Source organism: Rhinatrema bivittatum, chromosome 3, assembly GCF_901001135.1.
Source record: "Rhinatrema bivittatum chromosome 3, aRhiBiv1.1, whole genome shotgun sequence".
NCBI classification, from domain to species: domain Eukaryota; kingdom Metazoa; phylum Chordata; class Amphibia; order Gymnophiona; family Rhinatrematidae; genus Rhinatrema; species Rhinatrema bivittatum.
Window position 1 is genome coordinate 583,613,109 of NC_042617.1, and position 25,207 is coordinate 583,638,315.

The following is a 25,207-nucleotide window of genomic DNA, read 5'->3' on the forward strand; positions in this document are numbered from 1 at the left end:
CACAGCCGCATAAGCATGACCTTGAAAAAGTACTGCACACTCTGAACTGTAAACAATCCCTTTCTTACTATGAAAGAAGAACACAGACTCATAGGAAAACTTCACAACTGTTTGTTTTGTATGATCGCAACAGGCTGGAATCTGCAATGACAAAACGCATGCTTTCAAACTGGATAATGGCCTGCATTCAACACTGCTATGCAATGCATTCCCTACAACTTGTTAATCCAGTCAAGGCACAATGGGTGCGTACAACAGTAACTTCCATTGCAAAGCTAATAAAAGTAGCCATGGAAGATATATGCAAAGCTGCCACATGGTTGTTCATGCATTCTTTCACATTGCATTACTGCCTTGATGAATCCGAAGCTTTCGACAGCTTGGCGGTACGAGCGGTGCTAGACCAGGCTATAGCCTTTTAATCCAGCTATCCACGAAGGAGTCTTGAGTTGCCAAAAAAAAAGAAATTAATAATCTAAAACACAGATTGACTAACTCTCTACAACCCTAAGCTTGGGACTCCCCAATGAGCAAGGCTAATTCAGCCTGCTTATCGACGGAAAAAAACAAGTTTGCTTACCATAAATGGTGTTTCCTATATATAGCAGGATGAATCAGCCATGTGAAGACCGCCTCTCTTCCCTGGACATCAAAATCTACCGTATCATAGACTAGTTTTGAAACAGATTGAGGAGAATTCTAGAAGGGCCATGCCCAGTAGACTAAAATATTATTGATTTTGAGAGAGAGCTCCTCATTGTGTACCACAGATGGCGTCATCCCAATAAGCATGGCTAATTCATCCTGCTATTCATGGAAAACACCATTTATGGTAAGCAAACTTGCTTTTTTCTGCTGCTTTAATTGCTTAGAAATATTTTTCCTTTTACCCACAGAAATGGCTTTGAAAATTACCCTCTAAATGGAAATTGTGTACAAAAATTATCATGGCTTCAGTAAAAATATATGAACACGAAACATAAGAACATGAGTAAAATGCATTTTATAATAGTTAAATATTGTATTTTTTTTGAGGGGGAGGGAGCTTGGCCATTCCTTTTCTTCTTTTTCTTCCAGTTAAGTCAGAATGAAGAATGGGATTCTGGTGCCATGACCCTTCATTCCCAACTACCCAGGGATCTTTCTCTTATTTATTAGACTTTCCTTCCCACTCTTCTTAGACAAGTCATTGCAGTAGTTCATTTTTCTGATCCTTATAACTTTGTGCTTGCAGATTAACTCCAAAGATTGGGTTTCCCTGGAGTGAGATCAGGAACATCTCTTTCAACGACAAAAAGTTCATCATTAAGCCAATTGACAAGAAATCACCTGTAAGTAGGGAAGTGTCTTATCTGCATTGTGTGTCTGTGTATACTGTATATACATACTTTTTCTTTTTTATCATCCTTCATAGCTTCCTCACATAGCAACAAAGTGTGGTTCCAAGTACATGCTCACTAAAGTGTTGTCACCTCTTACAGCAAATGCCTGACATGAGGAACGCACACAAACCTCTACCATGCCTTCATATTTGGATGATATTCTTAGCGGGTGATGTGTGTATGCGTGTGTAGCTGACTGTTGTGCTGCATATTTACATAACTGCTTATAGACCAGCTTATCCTAATAAATAGTGCACCTTTGTTTATAAGTTGCCTATATGGACCTGTGTCAAACTAAGCGTCCTAGGTATGGGCCCTAAAGAGACTGGATTAGAAATGGAGTGGGAAGCAACAAAGAGTAATGGTGAACGGTAGGAGTTATGAGTGATCTCTTGCAGGGATCGATCCACTGTCTGGTTCTTCAACATTTTTGTCAGCAATATTGTGGAAATTAATGTGGATGATTCCAAAACCTGCAACAGGGCAGACACCTTGAAGGTACGAAAAACACGATGGTTCTAATGAAGCTTGAGGAAGTATTGTTTGCACATTTTTTGTTTCAGCAGAGAGAGTTGAGAAAATGGAGGCCACATTGGATAGTGGAGGGGCGAGAATATCAGTTAACCTAGGTTAATTGATAGCTTGTTAGATAACTGCAGATTTCCATAAATTACACTGGATATTATGACATAGTGTTGATCCCTTAAATTAAGATGCCTGTCTCCCTCCATCTGTTGTCAGTAAGCAGTTCCATACATGTCATCATGCTGTAAACCCTGGCCTGCTGCTAATGCCTTCCTACCCCACCTCCTGCCCAAGCTCCATTCCCACAGCTGATGTCTTCATATTCTTACCCCTCCACTATCCAATGTGGCCTCCATTTTCTCAACTCTCTGTGCTGGTACAGCTTTCCCCTTCTCAACCTACCATTCTTCTCTCTACTTCCTCTTTCCTCACCCTGTTGCCTCCTTCCAGCAAAGCATCCACTTCCTTGCCCTGCTCAGCCTCCCCCAATGACTTTAACTCCTCACCTTATCTTTTCACAATTACATTTCAGAGGCCATACCCTTCCCCTCATGGCGATCCTCTCTACCCCTTCACTCATGTAATGCTGCTTTTCTGTTTTTACTTCCCCTCTACCTCACTTCTCTTACATATCCCCTCTGATACTACTGATCCTGCCGCTCAAGTGACTTTCCTGCTTTTCCTCTTCCCTCCCAATGCTGGTGATCTTCCTCTTAACTTCACCTCTTCTCCTTCTCAATTCTAATCTCCACTTTTGGTGATGTAGTTCTTCCTCCTCCTGTCCATGGGTGTAGCACATTTTATGATCCTGAAGAAGTGTGGAGAACTACCACTGGTGGGGCAGGTGAGGAGAAAATGTCACTAGTATGGGACAAAGAAAGAGGAGCAGTATAATTTATTATTGCGATTATTATCAAAGCAGTTCACATGAAAGAAAATGTTATGACAGACAATAAATTAAAAGCTGTAAAATGCAAAAGTAAAGCATACCGGGTAATTCAGTTAGCCTTAATTCATTTTCTGACTTTAGTAAAAGAAAGCACAGTGAGAGTTCTTTCTGACAATGCAATTACAGTTGCTTATGTGAACAAGCAGGGAGGTACTTGGAACTATCGAGTGGAGAAGAATCTCCCACAGATTTTGCAATGCACGATGTGGGTTCAGACCGATTTTCTCAGTAGAAATCATCTGGATGCAGTTGAATAGAAGCTTAGGAGGCTTTTCAGAAAATAGTGGACCAATAGAGCATTACTCAAATTGATCTTATGGCAACTCACAACAATACGGTTTATCTATTCTTCAGTTGACACACAGAACACCGAAGAGAAGGGTTAAATGCACTAGTTCAGTTTTGGCCAGGAGAGGGGTTAATGTATGTGTTCCCACTATGGCCACTGATAGGTCAGACTTTAAGAAAAATAAAGATGGGAAAAGCTCAAGTAATTCTAGTAGTGTCGCATACCAAGAAGACCTTTGCACGTGGGTCTAATGAGATTACGAATCGATCAATCACCAAAATTCTCGGGAAATCCAGATCTGCTAGTTCGGGGGCCAGTTATCATGGAGAGTCTGTTGTCATTCTTTCTTACGGCTTGGCTCTTGAGAGGTCAGGATGGAGTAGGGAAGGTTACTCTTCCTCTGTAATTTCTGCTCTCTTAAAATCTTGAAAGAATTCTACTTCCCTAGCTTATGTTTGTGTGTGGTGTTTGAAGCACATTGCAAGGAATGGTTAATGGCTCCTTAATGAGCAGATATGTTGAATATTTTAACCTTTCTTCAACAAGATTTGGATAAAGGTTTAGCGCTAAACTCTCTAAAGATACAAGTAGCTATAATTTAATGTTACGGAGGTAGTCCAGCGGATCTCAGTTGCAGCCAATCTGGATGTTAATCAATTCCTTCTAAGGTTAAGAGACATTGTCCCTGAGTAGACCAGTGGTTCTTTAATGGAATCTTAATTTGGTTCTAAAAGCTGTTGTAGCATCTCAGTTTCAACCTTTAAAATATGCTTCTCTAAAGGACCTTTATTTAAAGGCAGTTTTTCAAGTTGCTGTTTGTTCAGAAAGATGTATTTCTGAGCTTCAGGCTGTCTCCTATGGAGATCTTTTCTGAATGTTACCTCAGATTCAGTATCTAATCAAACATTTCTTGCCAAAAATGTTTTCTAGTTTTCACCCATATCAGACTATTTCTCTTCCAGCCTTTTCAAGTAAAGAGTGTCAGGGCAACAAGTCTTTGAGGTTATTGGATGTTCTTCGAATTCTTCTTAGATACCTAGAAGTTACTAATTCTTATCGTAAACCATATTATTTATTTTATGTGGAGGTCCATGCAAAGATGAGGCAGCTTCAAAAGCTGCTATAACAAAGTGGATTCAACAAACGATAGTTTCAATATATATATGCTGAAAGGTCACCAAGCACCAGAGCTGCTTTGTTTACATTCTACACAAGCACAGTTTTCTTCTTGGGCGTAAGCAGTACCTGTGCATCATGAGGAAATTTATAAAGTGGCCACATGGTCTTCTTTACACTTTTTTACTAAGCATTATTGATTGGATATTCATGCTAAACAGGATGCTGCTTTTGGAGTGTGCATACTCAGAACAGCCCTAACTTTCACCCTCTCAGATTAGTTGAGCTTTGGCACTTCCCACTTGTCTAGACTGGTATAGCAGGATGAAAAGGAAAGAGAAATTTATACCTGTCTGGTAATTTCCTTTCCTTTAGTCCTGCTAAAGCAGTCCAGAACCCTCCCAGGAAGTAAAGGCCCTCGTGATTGTGCGGAGTGTCTTATACCTGGATTTAAGTATTAACCTGTTTAAGTTTTTGGACAGGACTTCTGTAAGATTTGTTTACAAATATTTTGTTTTCCCTTTCCTAAGCTAGTTTTTACATTTCCATTCATTTTTTAGATAAAAAGATATTTTTAACAAAGAATCTTTTAGCTCTTTTTTTCACATTTTTTCAGTTGTTTTCAAGATTTATAAATTTACCATGTTTTTGTATTTTATTGTCTGCTTTGCCAAGGCAATACTGGCTTTAAATAGTGATGATGTTACAGAGAAAGTTTTAGAACTCTGCCTCCATCTGCTGGAAGGGGAAAATAACCCATTTGTCTGGACTGGTGTAGCAGGACTAAAGAAAAGGAAATTATCAGGTAAACATAAATTTCTCATTTCTACAGGGAAAATATTGTTTTACACACAAGTCCCTTTGAAACTTACCCTCAGTTTGGCTATAACGCAGGGGTGGCCAACTCTGGTCCTCGAGAACCACAAACAGGCCAGGTTTTCAGGATATCCACAATGAATATGCATGAGATAGATTTGCATACAATGGAGTCAGTACATGCAGATCTATCTCATGCATATTCATTGTGGATATCCTGAAAACCTGGCCTGTTTGTGGCTCTCAACGACCTGTGTTGGCCACCCCTGCTGTAATAGGTTCATGGCATCTATTATTATGGCTTTTATCGCACCCTAAACTCTGGCTTTTTATAATTAATTCCTTACAGGTGCAATGAGTACCTCCCCCAGACAGCTTGTATCCAAGTATGTTTTGCGGGCTTGCTTTATGCATTTTTCCATGTTTATTTTTGTAACTTTAGGAAAACAAATCTGAGCCAGTGGTTCCATATCTGTTTTTGCAGCTTAGCATAGGGAAGGATATACAAAATACGATGCCAGTAACATTTGTAGTTGAATAGTGTGGCCTCTAGGGATGTACAATCACAAGGTGATTAAAAATAATAGGTTCCTGACCAGGGCTAGGGGGAAGGAAGAGTAATGTAGAGAATCTGGGAGAGTCTGCACACAAGTTTGTACCTTTCCGATTGGAATAGTTCTTCCTTTTACCTCTGCATCTTATTAGCAGAGACAGGAGATGGAGTCATACCAGCCTGATGCACAACAGATTACAGATTCATTGCCAGAGGAAATGGTTACAGCAGTTAGTGTAACTGGGTTTAAAAAAAAGGTTTGGATACATTCCTAGAGGATAAATCCATAAACTGCTATTACGGTAATTAATAAGCAATAGTAGCTTGTGATCTATCTAATATTTGGGTACTTGTAGCCTGGATTGGCCTCTGTTGGAAACAGGATGCTGGGCTTGATAGACCCTTGGTCTGACCCAGTATGGCATTTCTTATGTTCTATACATCTGTCGATGAATGTTTTGTTAGTGTGGTTGTGTGGAGAGGGGACATGGTTAAAGACAGATGAAATTAGAAGTTTCCATTTCTATTTATCTATTAAAACAAAAGATTGAGAATCTTAATTATGACTTACTATAGACTTGACTGTCCCAAGAGATGTCACCCAGACTACTGGGAGTGCGAGTGTTCTGTGTGCCCTGATGTATTAAACTGAGGCGGCCAGATAGCTTCTTATTAGAAGGAACAGGCGGAGGTAGTCCTGGCTTCATATCACTGCATGTGCAAAACTTGTTAATTTCCCAATTTAAGCAGAACTACTTCTCCAGAGATGCAGTGTGGTTAAACCAGCCCTGATTCAGCTTGCTTCTTACGGCAGGCACCTCCTCTGATCAGTTTCACTCCAAAATATGGCAATCACCAAGTCTAATAACTGTATACACAGTTATAGCTTTGTATTTATTTTACTGGGAAATGGATTCCCTGTACTGATGCAGTGGAATAGCCCCTGTGTGAGAAAGGGCTGTTTACAGAATTAGAGAGCAAGCAATGTTTGTTTGCCTTGTCCCTTTTGGGACATTTTTCTGTAAACAGGTACACTAGGTACAGTGCAGAACTTTTGTGCTTTGCTTTTTAATAGGAAAAATGACTGTTATCTAACCATACAGGGCTTGTAACAATAAGTTGTCAAAGTTACAGAAAATAAAATAGGCAGGTCTGAACATGCCTATATGATATTTTTCAGGCCTGGCTAGCCGCCTCCATTCTTAGGCTTCCAGTCTAATTGCGACCTTTCTCAACCTTACCTATTGTTTATTACAGGGATAAAAGCCCCAGGCTGAGATGCCAGAAGCCTTAATTCACACCTACCTTGCTATCAATTCTTAGCTCATTCATTGCAAACACTAACCTTGGCCATAAGGGCACTGGTAAGCCATGACCAGGCTTACTTCAGAGCGGGGTAAACATGTGCCCCAGAGCTGACCAGTAGGTGTCACTTTTGAGGGGTGGATAGAATGTCCCCTCTGTGGGAGGCTATAACTGCAGCCTCTGATGATGAGGAATTGGACCAACACTTGAACCTGGGTCTCTTCTATGGCAGTCTGTGATGCTTGAATTGGAATTCAAAGGCATGTTGTAAATGAAGCTTCATAGCTCTGGGGATCCCAACTCTGATTCCAGTTGCATTGGATGCGCAAAGAAGCAGGACACTGCTAGATTTAAAAAAACAAAACTTTTGTGTGCAGTAAATGAATACATTGATATTATTAAACCTAATAAACTAATAGTTTATCAGTGCAGATAGTAACTAATAAACTAAAGTTTATTGCACAGTAATAATTTCATGCAGATTAAAAGCTCTAGAAAGCATCTTAAAGAGAATGTTCACGTATACTACTACTAGTAGTGTCGATTGTTCCTGAAACTTGTAACAGAGAAAAGAAGTGGAGATTTGTTTGCTTTTTGGGGATTTATAAAAAAAAGCAATCTCTATAGGAAAGTGCCACTTCAGGAACTGTAAAAAGAAGACTGGTGTGAGGGAAAGGTACGACCTGTTCTGAATGAAACTGTTCTGTTCCTTGATTACAGCGTGTAGCTGTGGCATGACAAAGCTGTGCTACCATTCATAACTGAGGTTTAGCCTGTGTTATGGCCAGATGCTGCTTGGAAAGTGTGGAATATTCTTGTCTGATACTACAGAATACCCCTTTCCACAAATGAAAAAAGAACCCAGTTATTCAGTAAAAATGTAGGTGTTGCGCTGGAGGTGGACCCTTGGCCTGGTGCAGGATTGGTAGGGCCCTCCAGTCGGACCCGGAGAGTGCCCTCCACCAGGAGGCGGAGCACAGGAGGAGACAGAGGCTTGCAGGAGCTTCACCAATAGCAACCTGGTAACCAAGGGCCGCCTGGTCTTAGGTGGGCCTCGCAGGATCTCCTAGAGAGGAAGCGCAGGGGAGTGCCCACCACGAACAAGGGTGCACGCTCAATGTTCAGAACAGAGTGTCCAAAGATCACAGGAGATCAGAACAGGGAGTTCAAGTGTATAGCTAGGATCAAGGCCAGAGTATCAGTCCAGAATGGTCAGCCGAAGCAGGGGTCAGTAGCTGTGGTCAATCCCGAGGTAGTCAGTAGTCAGGCAGAGGTCGGTTCCAGGCAGCGATCAAGAGTAGTCAGTAGTCAGGCAGAGGTCAGTTCCAGGCAGCAATCAAGAATAGTCAGGAGCAAGCAAAGGTAAGTACCGTGAGATCAGTCCAAAGGGTACTACCAGGGATGGCAAGATGCTGGAACAAGAGACACTGAAACAAGAGACACTAGAAGGCAAACTAGATACACCAGAGGGTATGACCCGAATGAGGTGCTCGCCGGACCTGGGCCCCAGGCACTGCGGAAACGGACGCCGAACGGAACGGAGGTCCCAGGGTGCGGTTGACCGGGAGAGGGTCCCAACAGGCAACTGAACAGGGAGCAATGGATTGACAAGGCGAGGAAGTTGTGTCTGACCACTTCCTTAATTATTCCATTCAATTAGGGTGCGCCGCAGAGCTAATTGACCCACCCTTGGCTCTTTAAGAGGCCAGGCGGTCCGTGCGCGCATGCCTAGGGGCGGAGCCGACTCCACGGAGGACGCCGAGCCCCACGTGAGGCCTGGTGGGAGCTGGAAGGCCCGGCGATCGCCACCGTGGGACGCTGAGCCGAGCTACCAGCAGTAGCAGGGGAGGACGACCCGGGACTCATCGGACCAGGGATGAGGTGAGCAGGCACGGGCCGAGCGCGGACAGGACGCGCAACAGTAGGGCTACCGCTGGCATTGGTCGACCACAGTGACATAGTAAGGGCAAAGGGCCGTCGGCACCATTTTGATTGCTGGCAGCCGATGGCCCAAGTCCAGGAGATCGCTCCCGGACCGCTCCTGGACCCCCGCTGGACCACCAGGGACTTTTGGCAGGTCTTCGGGGGGTCAGGAGGGTGGGGGGTTATAGTAAATTAATTTGGAAGGTCTGGGGGCCTGAATATAGATCCACCTTTCTTCATTCCACCCTGCCGTTGAAGCAGAGAGCCATGCTGGCTATGCATTGAAAGTGAAGTATCAGTCTTGCTCCCCTGCCGTTGAAGCAGAGGGCTATGCTGGATATGCGTGAATTGTCAATCTTCCTCCCCTGCCGTTGAAGCAGAGAGCTATGCTGGCTTTGCTTTGAAAGTGAAATATCAGACTTGCTCCCCTGCCGTTGAAGCAGAGGGCTATGCTGGATATGTGTGAATTGTCAAAATTTCCTCCCCTGCCGTTGACGCAGAGGGCTATGCTGGATATGCGTGAATTGACAAAATTTCCTCCCCTGCCGTTGAAGCAGAGGGCTATGCTGGATATGCGTGAATTGTCAAAAATTTCCCCCCCTGCTGTTGAAGCAGAGAGCTATGCTGGATATGTGTGAAATGTCAAACTTCCTCCCCTGCCGTTGAAGCAGAGAGCTATGCTGGATTTGCATTGAAAGTGAAGTATCAGGTATTTTTTTGGTTTGGGGTAGTAACCGCCGTAACAAGCAAGCTACTCCCCTGCTTTTATGTGGTTACAAATCCTTTTTTCCACATTTCTTCTTGTCGTTGAAGCATAGAGCATTGTTGGAGTCACATTATTGAATAAGGATATTCATCTCCAGGTAGTAGCCAACATTCCCTCAAGCCACCCCCATGCCTCTTGTCTTCATTCACATCCTCTAGACTTTATGGATCCACAGTATTTATCCCATGCCCCTTTGAAATCCTTCACAGTTTTGGTCTTCACCACTTCCTCCGGAAGGGCGTTCCAGGTATCCACCACCCTCTCCGTGAAGAAATACTTCCTGACATTGGTTCTGAGTCTTCCTCCCTGGAGTTTTAAATCGTGACCCCTGGTTCTGCTGATTTTTTTGCAACGGAAAAGGTTTGTCGTTGTCTTTGGATCATTAAAACCTTTCAAGTATCTGAAAGTCTGTATCATATCACCCCTACTCCTCCTTTCCTCCAGGGTGTACATATTTAGATTCTTCAATCTCTTCTCATAAGTCATTCGATGAAGACCCTCCACCTTTTTGGTCGCCCTTCTCTGAACCGCCTCCATCCTATCTCTGTCCCTTCGGAGATACGGTCTCCAGAATTGAACACAGTACTCCAGGTGAGGCCTCACCAAGGACCTGTACAAGGGGATAATCACTTCCCTTTTCTTACTCGATATTCCTCTCTATGCAGCCCAGCATTCTTCTGGCTTTAGCTATCGCCTTGTCACATTGGTTTGCCGACTTCAGATCATTAGACACTATCACCCCAAGGTCTCTCTCCTGCCCCGTGCACATCAGCCCTTCTCCCCCCATCGAATACAGTTCTTCCGGATTTCCACACCCCATATGCATGACTCTGCATTTCTTGGCATTGAATCTCAGCTGCCATATCTTCGACCAATCTTCCAGTTTCCTTAAATCCCGTCTCATTCTCTCCACTCCTTCCAGCGTGTCCACTCTGTTGCAGATCTTAGTGTCATCCACAAAAAGACAAACCTTACCTTCTATCCCGTCCGCAATGTCGCTCACAAAGATATTGAACAGGACCGGTCCCAACACCGACCCTTGCAGCTCTCCGCTCAACACCGCTCTCTCTTCAGAGTAAGTTCCATTTACCATCACACATTGACTTCTGTCCGTCAACCAGTTTGCAATCCGGGTCACCACCTTGGCACTCACTCCTAAGCTTCTTATTTTATTCACCAGTCTCCTGTGCAGAACCGTATCAAAAGCTTTGCTGAAATCCAAGTAGATGACATCGAGCGCTCTTCCTTGATCCAATTCCTTGGTTACCCAGTCAAAAAAGTCAATCAGATTTGTCTGACAGGATCTTCCCCTGGTGAATCCATGCTGCCTCTGGTCCAGCAATTCTTCCGACTGTAGATAGCTCACTATTCCTTCTTTTAACAGCGACTCCATTACTTTTCCCACCACCGAGGTGAGGCTAACCGGTCTGTAATTACCAGCCTCTTCTCTGTTTCCACTCTTGTGAAGCGGGATCACACCGCTCTTCTCCAGTCACTCGGCACCACTCCCGTTTCTAGGGATCTATTGAACAGGTCACACAGCGGACCCGCCAGCACATCTCTGAGCTCTCTCAGTATCCTGGGATGAACCTCATCAGGCCCCATGGCTTTGTCCACTTTCAGTTTCTTCAGCTCTTCCCATACATTCTCTACTGTAAATGGAGTTACTTCTACTCCATTCCCCTCTAGTTTGTTAACTAGCAACGGTCCTTCTCCAGGGTCTTCTTTAGTGAACACAGAACTGAAGTATTCGTTTAATATTTCTGCCATTTCTTCATCTCTCTCCACCCATTGATCCTTTTCACCTTTCAATTTCACTATACCACTTTGAACTTTTCTCCTTTCACTGATGTATCTGAAAAATGTTTTGTCACCTCTCTTAATCTCTTTGGCAATCCTTTCTTTCGCTTGACTTTTTGCCATCTTGATTACTTTCTTTGTCTCCCTCAGTGCTATCAGATATTCTTCTTTGTGCTCCTCCTTTTGGGATCCTTTGCATTTCTTGAACGCTGTTCTTTTAGCCTTTATTTTCTCAGCCACCTCCTTTCGGAACCAGATAGGTTTCATTTTTCTTTTGCTTTTCTTTTCTTTTCTAACATATAGATTAGTTGCCTTGGTAATTGCTCCTTTTAGTTTGGTCCACTGTTGTTCCACATCTCTCTCGTTCTCCCAGCCTATAAGTTCTTCCTCCAGGTACTTCCTCTTTTCATCAAAGCCCGTGTTTTTGAACTGCAAAACTCGGGTTCGTGTGCTTCTTTTCCATATCCTTTTTGTGATATTAAACCATACCGTTTGATGATCACTGGTGCTGAGATGGGTGCCCACCTGCACATCAGAGACATTATCTGCATTAGTGAGGACTAAATCGAGTATAGCTCCCTCTCTTGTGGGTTCCATTACCATTTGTTTGAACAAAGCTCCTTGCAGAGCATCCACTATTTCTCTACTATTGTTAGATTCTGCAAATGGGATTCTCCAGTCTACATCCAGCAAATTAAAGTCTCCAAAAATCACCACTTCTCCCTTCTTTCCCATCTTTTGGATGTCTTCAACCAGATCTCTGTCCAGCTCTTCCTTTTGGTTTGGAGGCCTGTAAACCACTCCAATAAAAATGGATGTCCCATCTTTTTTTAGATTGGCCCATAGTGCTTCTTCATTGCCCCATCTTCCTTGCAACTCAGATGCTTGGATATTGTTTCTGATGTAAAGAGCCACGCCTCCCCCTTTCCTATTTGCTCTGTCCTTCCTTAACAAGTTATAGCCCAGTATTTCCGTATCCCAATCGTGAGATTCCGTGAACCACGTCTCTGTGACAGCAACAACGTCCAAGTCCGCCTCCACCATTAAGGCTTGCAGATCTGGGATTTTATTGCCCAAACTACGAGCATTTGTGCTCATAGCTTTCCACGTTCAGGTTACTGCTGTTCCTGGACTCCTTTTGTGACTTTACTTGAGTTTTGTTATCCACTTTTCCCTTTCCTTTTGCATTTGTGCAAGGGAAAAGATTAGTGCCTTTGACAGATTCATCCAGCACAATTAGCTTTTTCCTTTTGCTACTGATCTGGAATTCCTGTATGCATTGGGTTTCTTCTCTCTTTTCAGATAACACTTCAATCTTTTTCTCAAGAGCTTCTTCAGTATTTAATACAGAGAAGGCTTTTTGTACTTGTTGCACTTGATACAGTGTGTGTCTCTGCATCAGAAGTTCAATTCTACCAGAGCCCTCTGGTCACGGATGTTCTCAGGATTCTGTAACTGCAATGGATTTTAATAAGACCCTCCTCCTGATTGGCGTAGTAAGTTTAACTAAGTTAAACCTTTACTTAGCTGGACACAAGAATATTTAGTGCTCCTTGGCTCCACACTGTGTACTGGCCACAATGGTTCTCCTGCTTCTCTAAGTTTACCTCCCCCAAGTTCTGAGACAGCCACACCCAATCCAGATAGAACAGATCACTTCTAGAAGTTTGTTTGTCCTTTTTTGTAAGTGTTTTTAAACAGTCTTTATGCCCCAATATTAATATTTAAACAGATTATTAGTGCCAGGAAACTCCAAATGAGAAACAGATTTTATCAGATTAAAAGCTGGAGTGTTTTTTTTTGTTTGTTTTAAATCTTAACTCTTTAGCAGAGCAACCAAACAGCAATTTGTTTTTTAAATTTTAACTCTATAGCACAGCAACCAAACAGCAAATTAATTTACTAGAATAATATCTGACTATAAAGAAATGAAAACACAGACAGGAATTATTCACAGAAGCCTTCTACAATACTTATAAGTAATAAGCAAGAATACTTAGCCACAAAGAGAATTCAGCTCCACAAGGAGAATTCAGATCCACACTGTGCCCTGGCCACAATGATTCTCCTGCTTTTCCCACAGTACCTGAGGTCCAAGGGTAGTCATGACCTTGAAAATCTGGCAGTGGCCTGTGTCCCATGGTGATGTCTCTTTTTTGGGGTGGGGGGGTCTTCAGATGACAAAACTCCTCTTTTCTCTCTCTATCTCCTCTCCAAAGAGAATGCTGTAGACTTTCCAGGAGGGAAAAGCCTCACCAAGAAAATAGTTCTTAATTTTTCCCAACTTTAGGGTAAGGAAGGGTGGCAGGAAAACTTCCTTCCCCAACTTACAGGTCGATACTGTAACCTGCGGTTGAAGATTTCCCGTCTGTAACGTGCTGGGAGCGCACAATTTGGACGCGTAAGGCGATCCAGTGATACAGTCTCCAGTTTCACGCGTCCTTAGCGCTTCTTAAAACAGACGCATAACCCTTTCCGCACGCAGCATGTATATGATATGTAAATGAACGAATTAGCTGTATAATGAAGGAATTAGCTATTCCCTCAGATACTGTGACGCGCGCTCAGATTATCTCCTTTGTAACCCGCTATTTTGCCGGGTCCTTAACCTGTTAGTTTACCGCCTACCCTCTACTTGGTGTTAGTGTGGTGTTAGTGTGGTGTTCGAAAATTAAAACGGGAATAAAGTGTAAAACATGGGGGTAAAACCAAAGGGAGTAAAGTGTAAAAAACCAAGGACGACCTCCATATTAACATTGCAGCGTAAGTTGTTTATATATATATGTATAAATACCTGTCACTTTCCGAATCCCCCAGGTGTGCGGTCATCGAGGCGGCGGCGGGAGCCAGCGGGCGGATGGGTGCCCGTTCATCCAGGCGGCGGCGGTGGTGGGAGCGGGCGGGTGGGCGCGTGCGTGTTCGATCCAGGCCGCGGCCGGGTGGGCGTGCATTCATCCAGGCAGAGGGAGCCGGCGGCCGCTTTCGCCGCCGGCTCCCTCTGCCTGGATGAATGTACGGCCCCCACCGGCAGTGAATGAATGCCCGTGCGATTTCGGCGCTCAAGGCGGCCGGGTGGGCGTGCATTCATCCAGGCAGAGGGAGCCGGAGGCCGCTTTCGCTGCCGGCTCCCTCTGCCTGGATGAATGTACGGCCCCCGCCGGCAGTGAATGAATGCCCGTGCGATTTCGGCGCTCAAGGTGTGTCGTCACGACGCTTGAAGTCACGGCATGTGACTGCCTTGAGCGCCGAAATCGCACGGGCATTCATTCACTGCCGGCGGGGGCCATGCATTCATCCAGGCAGAGGGAGCCGGCAGCGAAAGCGGCCTCCGGCTCCCTCTGCCTGGATGAATGCACGCCCACCCGGCCGCCTTGAGCGCCGAAATTGGGAGGAGAGGAGAAGGGACTACCGTAGCAGGCCCGAGCCTAGGATTGCCCGTCTCTCCCCTCGCTCTCTTGCTACTTTTTCGGTTTTTTTTTTTTTTTGCTTCGGGAGGAGGGGACAGGACTGGGGCTGCACCGGAGACCGGACGCGGCCAGGGCAGGTGAGCGGGGGCTGGGGGAAAGTTTGCCGAGCATCGGAGAACATAACTGTCCACTTCCTGGTACCTGTCATTTCAAATGTCATTTGAAGAGAGTATCAAGCGGTAAGTGAAGAGAACTGTGCGTGCGGGGAACGAGGGTGCGCCTGACACTGCCGCACTGTTTCTACCGCGGCCTTAGAGTATCGATCTGTTAGGTAGACAAAACACAAGCTCTGGAAAAAATATTCTGGATCTCTTTCTTCAAATTGTGGTCACTGCAACCTCCTCCTGATCCTGGCGAGGGGTATACAGATCTCTCCTTAAGAGGGGAAATCAACCTTCCAGGAAAGCACTGGTCTTATAAAGAGAAAAAAATCTATAAAAAGGAGAAAAAAACCTCTCACACAATCAATTCTCCCTTCCAGTCCTGAAAAGGAACTGTTCTAGGCTGGGGCCTAAAATGGAAGAGAACACCAAGCCACTCCTGACTGTCAGAACTAAAATTCCCGACTGCCACACTACTACCTAAACTCCTCCTCTCTTATCACCATTCCAGGCAACCTCAGGAAGGTGCTGTTATGAATGGTACCCCCATTCTCCTATACTCTCTACCCCAGGGTAGAACGAGGGCCATCTAGTGGAGACCCAAAGGATCTATGCAAAAAGGATTAATACAAAAAAAAAAAAAAAACAGAACGAGGAGGGGGTAGTATAGTAATGTTCACTCAGGGCAGCCGAAAATCTAGCACTGGTGCTGGCCTTGGCTATCATGCAGGAGAGCAGTAACTGCGCTATTTAGCATGCACCTGCGAAAACCTCATTTGCATCTGACATACCTTTGTTTATGTGCACGTGTACACTCAGCTTTAGTGCCCCCAACATGTTTTAGAAATTATAACCAGTTCCCAGCTGGGAGAAACTGCATAATTAGCTCGTTGCCCCAGAATCAACGTTCCTGAAAGAGTTACCACTTAAGAACATAAGACATTGCCATGCTGGGTCAACTGGTTGAAGGCTCTGATTATAACCACCCAATGACTGGCAGCTGGTGAGAAAGTTAGTGCTTTGGTCATTTGTTAATGCAGTCTCCGTGTAACTTTCTCCAAAGTGAATTTTTAGCCAGTTTCTCAAAGTAGTTTTAAGTGCATTCAAAACGTTTGTTTTATAGGTTTAAATTAGTCTGAAACTTGTGAAGAAAGATAAATAAAAATTGGAGTAGTGTGTGTTTATAAACTAAGCCCTAAATAGCTTTCAATGTCTTGGCTCTTTCCGTGCAAAAAGATTCTCATTCCTGCCTCAATCTTAAGGTATGTTATGTCCCTAATTTCTACCTTATGAAGCAATAAAAAGCTACTGCAGTGATTAGGTACGGAATGAAAACTGCTTTAATAGCTTTTTATGGCCTTTTTCCAGAAAATGGGTATTACAGACTATTAGCTGGGTAGTTTTGGATCACTTTATGGCATGGATGTCTGCTTCTCATTGACAGGGGAAGACTGCCTAGGAGGGATAGTATTTCAGCTCCCAGGATACAGGGCTTTTGGATATTACTCAGCAATTATTAGCAGTGATTAGCAGCTGGAGCTCAGGGTGAGCAGTGGCTCCAGCTAGGTGCTCTCTTGCGAAACTGAATAGAGAGCGGGATAGGGAATAAATTCAGGGCTTGTTTACAGATTTTCTGCTGTCTGAACTTTAATCCAACCTACCTCAGTGTCTCCCTTGTTAAATAGTCTTCCAAGTGTATAGGTCAAATAAATATTACTTCTAAATTTAATTAAGGCATTTTGGGGATCTCTTCAGAGGAGAGGGGTGTAGGCACCTTGCTCCCAGAGGACTCCATTTCTGAGCCCCCCCCGGGTAGAGGAGCCATCACAGCCTGATATCTGGCCCCACCCCTAGTGGGCCAGCCATGTCATTTCAGGGCTAGCTTGGCTCAAACACTGGCCTGTCTGTGGTGGCAGATTAGCTGTTAGCGAGTTAGCTGTTAGAGAGTCAGAAAGACAGAATATAAATAAATAAAATAAGCTCCTTCAGGAAGACTCAAAGGAAGCACCAAAAGGCACTTCAGATTTCAATATGAGGCTAGTCTGTTTCCTCATTCACTCACTAGTAGCCTGCCTACCATCCCCCACTCTGACTACAAACCACCCCTTCCAAATGCCCCAGTTTTCATATCTTTCAGATTAGTTCAGTTCCCCACAGTCACAACAACATGTTTCAGCAAAACCACCCAGTCTATCAAGATTAGCTGGGGCAGAAGGAGGACACTGCCCTCAATCCTCCCCACATCAGACGCTTTATTCCCATTACCATCTAGGCCACCAACTCCAAGCTGCCCAGACCTCTCAGAGAGGAACCAATTCACTTCCTTTCACTTAGGTTTCTCAACATTGGACCAACAATAGTGTTTCATGCTCTTCCAACATTATCGAGGAATTCCAATTCCAAATCCGGTGCCTTACTGAAACCTGGGTGGGCAAAGGTGATACTGTTGCACTCTTACAGCTCAGGTCATCAGGTTACCCCCATGAGTCATGGGGGAGATGTAGCTGTCATCTTCCACAGTTCTCTGGCATTGGACAGAGTTTAGGCCAAACAGGCTGAAATTTCTGGGTGCTGATCCACTAAGGCTCGTTTTAATTACCACCCCCCCAACTGGTCAGGCTGACTCCCTCTTCCATTTCTCCAAATGTTTGAGTGAACTAACTATGTCAGCCCACAAACGTATCTTAGGGGACTTTAAAATACATTAGAAACACCCCCCCCCCCCCCCAAGAGGCACAACCAACAACTTCCTGTGCTGTTTGAAGGACCTGCTCCTGGGGGGGAGACACACTCTAGACTTGGATATGGGCATCAGGCAGTGGTGATTTCCATGACACACCTGGCCAGGTCTGAAGGCGCACTGGTTGGGAAATACTGCGCTAGCCTCAGCAGGGCTAGTCTGTATGAGGCTTCATGCATTCAGTTGCTTGCCACCCAACTTGAGGAACAATATCTCAAAGGACTTATTTTATTTTATTTAAGGCTTTTTTAGACCATTATTCGTGGGTACATCATTTATTTATTTATTTTAATTTTTTTATATACCGGAATTCCTGTATGCAATACAAATCAATCATATCTGTTTACATTTAACTTGAACGTAACAATACAAATCAATCATATCTGTTTACATTTAACTTGAACGTAACACAGAGAACAGGGTGAGCCAAACTTGGAGGGGGAATAATGTTAGGTTACAATGAACATGATTGAGTTGCTTCCAAGGTGCATAATAGGGTTGCAAAGAACAAAATTGAGGTCCAAGGTAAAGGAAAACGAAACTTGGAAGGGGGCAAGAGCAGTAGAATAGGGGGCAGGATGGAAGGTTGTAACAGGAGTGCGGGAGGGGAAGAGGGAGGAGAGTGGGAGGGAGAGAGAGGAAGTACAGATAATAGCGGAAAAGATAAGGCTATAATGGGAAGGAGGAGAGGGAAGGTGGATATGGAGAGATTATATATATGAGGCAGGAGGTAGACTTATGCAAGGAAATCTGCTATTCCTGTCCAACAAAATTTAAAAACCCAGCCATTCTTTCAAACCTTTCCCTGAACTCTGCCTTTCTGCTAGGTATCCTCCTTTAACTTTGAAAACAGTGTTCTACTTTATGTGTGCTGTCTTTGCTGATCTTATTGTTGGGTATCCTCCTTCTACCATGAAATCAGCGTACATAGTGCATTGCTATCTATATAGTTCTGCATTGTTCCATTTTCAGTTTGTATGTCCTTTATATTTTCCCCTCCTTCCCCCGAAATATGTACTGCAATTCACATCTTTCTTTGTAATCCACCTTGTGCCTTTCCTAGGAAAAGGTGGAATCTCATATGGAAATAAAATGAAATCAGTAAGTAATTGTTGATCAGCCTAAAGATGACATTAGCTGGATACTGTAGAGAGCCCTAGCATGGATGTTGAACTTTCCTAGGCTATCCCTAACAAATATGCATAGGACAGATTTCCACAAACACTGCCTCCATTTTATATAAAGTCTGAATTAATCATATTTGTGAAGGATATCCTGAAAACCAGGCAGATTTATAGCCTTCAAGAATTGCAGTTGGTCACCCCTGCTTTTCATAACTCCAGGAAATTTCTGTGATGGCTGAATTATAAAGGGAGGAGAGAGGCAGAAGAGGATAAATTATCAGGAACTGCAAATGATTATTTAAATGCAGATTTTATTCTCCTGTTATGACAATGGTCATAATGTAATTGTGTCCCCAAAGGGGTCAGGTGGCAGGGTATTAATGCCCAAAATTGTACAGCAGGGCTTCCCAAACCTGTCCTGCATATCATGGAGACTCAGTTTATGCAAATATATCTCATATATATTCATTGTGGATATCCTGAAAACCCAACTAGCTGAGGAGTCCCCAGGACAGGTTTGGGTAGCCCTGTTATACAGCTTCTCAGTCTCTGCCAAAAGGCCAGCAAGAGACTGCCCTCAACTCATAGCTTAGATTCTGCACTTGAATCTTAGCCAAAACAGAGGCTGAGAGAGAACCCCTGGCACCCAGCTATTGTGAAATCTTGCACAGAGGATTGAATGTGACAGCGTGTTTGGGGTTTTGGGGCCAGATAAACATGGGTATGCTGGCAGTAACTAACAGAAAAGCACATTAAAGGAGAACTGTGCTATTCTTCATAAAGATTTAAATGTATGACACAACTGAAATAAGGTGTTAGCAGATAAAACTTGTGAATGAGAGTAGAGTGTGATATTGTCATGGAATGTGGGTTCTCTGGGCTGTGGCGAGGTTGGCACTGCTCAGCCGACTAACCAGCCAAGCTCCCGCCAACAGCAGGCAGACGAACTAACACTAGGACAAAGGGCTAGGCTTCACCTGTACCTGCCTCTTCTTGGGTTCTGAGGCTGGCAGGACTTAGGCGTGGGTCCCGTTGAGAGCAGTCAGGCAGCAATCAGGTGGACTCACAGTCCAGGCAGAGATCAGGCAGCATTGATATTCAGGCAAAAGGTCAGGGCAGGCAGAGATCAAGTATAGTCAAATCCAAACCGGGGTCAGAACCAAGATTCAATTAGAGAGAGAAGGACCGAGACAAGGCAGGGCAAGAAGCAGGATCGGAGCAAGACTTCTTTAGAGGCATCTAAGGAAACTAAAGAGTCATAGGATAGAAGGCAATGTCCTTTCGTGGATTACAAACTGGTTAAAAGACAGGAAACAGAATAGGATTAAATGATCAATTTTCTCAGTGGAAAAGGGGTAAACAGTGGAGTGCCTCAGGGATCTGTACTTGCACCGGTACTTTTCAATATATATATAAATGATCCGGAAAGGAATACGATGAGTGAGGTGATCAACTCTGCGGATGATACAAAATTATTCAGAGTAGTTAAATCACAAGCGGACTGTGATACATTGCAGGAGGACCTTGCAAGACTGGAAGATTGGGCATCCAAATGGCAGATGAAATTTAATGTGGACAAGTACAAGGTGTTGCATATAGGGAAAAATAACCCTTGCTGTAGTTACACGATGTTAGGTTCCATATTAGGAGCCACCACCCAGGAAAGGGATCTAGGCATCATAGTGGATAACACATTGAAATCGTCAGCTCAGTGTGCTGCAGCAGTCAAAAAAGCAAACAGAATGTTAGGGATTATTAGAAAGGGAATGGTTAATAGAACGTAAAATATCATAATGCCTCTATATCGCTCCATGGTGAGACCACACCTTGAGCACTGTATTCAATTCTGGTCGCCACATCTCAAAAAAGATATAATTGCGATGGAGAAGGTACAGAGAAGAGCTACCAAATTGATAAAGGGGATGGAACTGCTCCCCTATGAGGAAAGGCTGAAGAAGTTAGGACTTTTCAGCTTGGAGAAGAGACGGCTGAGGGGGGATATGATAGAGGTCTTTAAGATCATTTAGTTATGTTCTTGGTTTGTTCTTCACACCCCTGTTTAGTTATGTTTTATGTTCTTTATGTTATGTTTTATGTTCTTTATGTTATGTTCTTTAGTTATGTTCTTGGTTTGTTCTTCACACCCCTGTTTCATGTAAACCGGCATGATGTGAACGCTTTCATGAATGCCGGTATAGAAAAACCTTAAATAATAATAATAATAATAATCATGAGAGGTCTAGAACGGGTAAATGTGAATCGGTTATTTACTCTTTCAGATAATAGAAGGACTAGGAGCACACACCATGAAGTTAGCAAGTAGCACATTTAAAATTAATTGGAGAAAATACTGTTTCACTCAATGCACATTTAAGCTCCTTTTTGCTTTATAACATTGGCAAAAAATTCTTCAAGAAAAGTGTTTAATTTTTCATGGGATATGATCTTTATTTGCAGAGCTCTTATTGATTGATTTGATGTGTGCGAATAAGAGTGCAATGCACAGGCTGCTGTGTGCTAAGTAGATACATACAGTGATCTCCTGTATGCCTCCCTGATCGCTGGAGCGGCAGTGAGTTCCTAACTGGATTTCCGCAGAGATCGGATGGCTTTTTGCTACATTTTAATTTTTTTATTTTTTTTTACATGTGCCTACCTCTTTTCTAGGACTTTGTGTTTTATGCCCCCCGGCTCAGAATTAACAAGCGGATCTTGCAGCTGTGCATGGGGAACCACGAACTGTACATGCGTCGCAGGAAGCCCGACACCATCGAGGTGCAGCAAATGAAAGCCCAGGCCAAAGAGGAGAAGCATCAGAGAAAGATGGAAAGGTGAGAGAATAGGAAACCTGTGCAGAGATAAACCAAAAGGGCAAAAAAAAAAAAATGGAAAGGTCAGATGTACTGTACAGAAAGAGATTGTCTGGACAGGAATGCCAGCGGAGAAGCTCTGGGCAGAGCTTTAATTAGATGTATGTTTAGGGCTGAAAAGGAGGCTGTGGTGAATAAGTATTCAAGAAGGCTATTAAATGTAAAACAAAATATTACTATTCAAAGCAGGAGCAAAGGCTTCACTGGAAGCTGCCTAGCAACAAACTGGATGAGAATGAGGAGATGAGACATTTGGAAGGAGCCATGGAATGCATTATCAGCCTTTATTACACTCACGCATGACCCTCATTATGCCTTTTCCAGAAAACACACCTGAAGGTGGGGTAACAGCAGTGAGCATGCATGCATGCATGGTTCATGATGTCAGTGTGATCTAAAAGCAAAAGCCAAAAAAAACCATGATTTTCCATCAGAGGGAAAGAAAATAAAAATAACATTCTCCCCTCCAAAGAAAATAATGGGAGCTGCACTGGCAAAAGGGCTGCTGTCCAGACTTTCTTCTGTTCTGAGCAAGGGTACATTTATTTGAAGTAGGGGCCTGGGGAAGCCAAATAAGAGCTGTGTGACAACCCTTTGGGGGTGGGGCTGGAGAGAATAAGCAGCTGAATATTCCCTTTTACTAGAGTAAATACTTGGGAAGAGCCAATGTTCAGCTGCCATTTGCCAAGCAGGGCTCAGACCTTGGTATTTAATTATTTGATAGGTCCTCAGCAAGATAGTGGCAATTGCACTTGCTTGGCTGCATAAGGCGATAGATAGCAGGGGAATCTTGAGCTCCTCGTTCATATGATCCTTTACACATTGCTACTTAAAATTCATTTGTAGAGCTGCGCTCACATTGTGCCATTTAAGGGATTCTGAGGAAATGTTCTGACAATGAATAGAATTAGTTTACAAGGCAGACAAAAAAGGCAAGCTTGTGTGTTCTTCAGGTCACTTTCTATACACTCTCTGGACCTGTCTTCAAAAGCATTTAGCGTAAGCATCCAATCTTAGATGCCCTAGAGTAGTGGTTCTCAACAGGTGGTCACAGGGCCTGCGGAAGACTGCTCTCTCCGTATCAGCCCAGGAGGGCGTAGGCTGACTTTGTCTCTATTGGGCATGGCAGGAGACTGCTCTCTCCGTATCAGCCCAGGAGGGAGTAGGCTGACTTTGTCTCTATTGGGCATGACAGGAGACTGCTCTCTCCGTATCAGCCCAGGAGGGCGTAGGCTGACTATGTCTCTATTGGGCATGGCAGGAGACTGCTCTCTCCGTATCAGCCCAGGAGGGAGTAGGCTGACTTTGTCTCTATTGGGCATGGCAGGAGACTGCTCTCTCCGTATCAGCCCAGGAGGGCGTAGGCTGACTATGTCTCTATTGGGCATGGCAGGAGACTGCTCTCTCCGTATCAGCCCAGGAGGGCGTAGGCTGACTCTGTCTCTATTGGGCATGGCAGGAGACTGCTCTCTCCGTATCAGCCCAGGAGGGCGTAGGCTGACTTTGTCTCTATTGGGCATGGCAGGAGACTGCTCTCTCCGTATCAGCCCAGGAGGGAGTAGGCTGACTATGTCTCTATTGGGCATGGCAGGAGACTGCTCTCTCCGTATCAGCCCAGGAGGGCGTAGGCTGACTTTGTCTCTATTGGGCATGGCAGGAGACTGCTCTCTCCGTATCAGCCCAGGAGGGCGTAGGCTGACTATGTCTCTATTGGGCATGGCAGGAGACTGCTCTCTCCGTATCAGCCCAGGAGGGAGTAGGCTGACTATGTCTCTATTGGGCATGGCAGGAGACTGTTCTCTCCGTATCAGCCCAGGAGGGAGTAGGCTGACTTTGTCTCTATTGGGCATGGCAGGAGACTGCTCTCTCCGTATCAGCCCAGGAGGGCGTAGGCTGACTTTGTCTCTATTGGGCATGGCAGGAGAATGCTCTCTCCGTATCAGCCCAGGAGGGCGTAGGCTGACTATGTCTCTATTGGGCATGGCAGGAGACTGCTCTCTCCGTATCAGCCCAGGAGGGAGTAGGCTGACTTTGTCTCTATTGGGCATGGCAGGAGACTGCTCTCTCCGTATCAGCCCAGGAGGGCGTAGGCTGACTATGTCTCTATTGGGCATGGCAGGAGACTGTTCTCTCCGTATCAGCCCAGGAGGGAGTAGGCTGACTTTGTCTCTATTGGGCATGGCAGGAGACTGCTCTCTCCGTATCAGCCCAGGAGGGAGTAGGCTGACTTTGTCTCTATTGGGCATGGCAGGAGACTGTTCTCTCCGTATCAGCCCAGGAGGGAGTAGGCTGACTTTGTCTCTATTGGGCATGGCAGGAGACTGCTCTCTCCGTATCAGCCCAGGAGGGCGTAGGCTGACTTTGTCTCTATTGGGCATGGCAGGAGACTGCTCTCTCCGTATCAGCCCAGGAGGGAGTAGGCTGACTTTGTCTCTATTGGGCATGGCAGGAGACTGCTCTCTCCGTATCAGCCCAGGAGGGCGTAGGCTGACTTTGTCTCTATTGGGCATGGCAGGAGACTGCTCTCTCCGTATCAGCCCAGGAGGGCGTAGACTGACTATGTCTCTATTGGGCATGGCAGGAGACTGCTCTCTTTGTATCAGCCCAGGAGGGCGTAGGCTGACTCTGTCTCTATTGGGCATGGCAGGAGACTGCTCTCTCCGTATCAGCCCAGGAGGGCGTAGGCTGACTATGTCTCTATTGGGCATGGCAGGAGACTGCTCTCTCCGTATCAGCCCAGGAGGGCGTAGGCTGACTCTGTCTCTATTGGGCATGGCAGGAGACTGCTCTCTCCGTATCAGCCCAGGAGGGCATAGGCTGACTATGTCTCTATTGGGCATGGCAGGAGACTGCTCTCTCCGTATCAGCCCAGGAGGGAGTAGGCTGACTATGTCTCTATTGGGCATGGCAGGAGACTGCTCTCTCCGTATCAGCCCAGGAGGGAGTAGGCTGACTTTGTCTCTATTGGGCATGGCAGGAGACTGCTCTCTCCGTATCAGCCCAGGAGGGCGTAGGCTGACTATGTCTCTATTGGGCATGGCAGGAGACTGCTCTCTCCGTATCAGCCCAGGAGGGCGTAGGCTGACTATGTCTCTATTGGGCATGGCAGGAGACTGTTCTCTCCGTATCAGCCCAGGAGGGAGTAGGCTGACTTTGTCTCTATTGGGCATGGCAGGAGACTGCTCTCTCCGTATCAGCCCAGGAGGGCGTAGGCTGACTTTGTCTCTATTGGGCATGGCAGGAGACTGCTCTCTCCGTATCAGCCCAGGAGGGCGTAGGCTGACTTTGTCTCTATTGGGCATGGCAGGAGACTGCTCTCTCCGTATCAGCCCAGGAGGGCGTAGGCTGACTCTGTCTCTATTGGGCATGGCAGGAGACTGCTCTCTCCGTATCAGCCCAGGAGGGAGTAGGCTGACTTTGTCTCTATTGGGCATGGCAGGAGACTGCTCTCTCCGTATCAGCCCAGGAGGGAGTAGGCTGA

General features: G+C 44.9%; 1 protein-coding gene across 5 annotated transcripts in view; it reads left to right on the forward strand.

The window, feature by feature from the left end:
- Positions 1 to 25,207, forward strand: part of EZR (ezrin) — a 247,899-nt gene that overhangs the window by 185,429 nt on the left and 37,263 nt on the right. For all 5 annotated transcript variants that reach the window (XM_029596635.1, XM_029596636.1, XM_029596637.1 and 2 more), the window contains exons 8-9: positions 1,235 to 1,331; positions 21,524 to 21,687. In XM_029596635.1, coding sequence (XP_029452495.1) covers positions 1,235 to 1,331; positions 21,524 to 21,687 — 261 coding nt within the window. The remainder of the gene's footprint in view (positions 1 to 1,234; positions 1,332 to 21,523; positions 21,688 to 25,207) is intronic.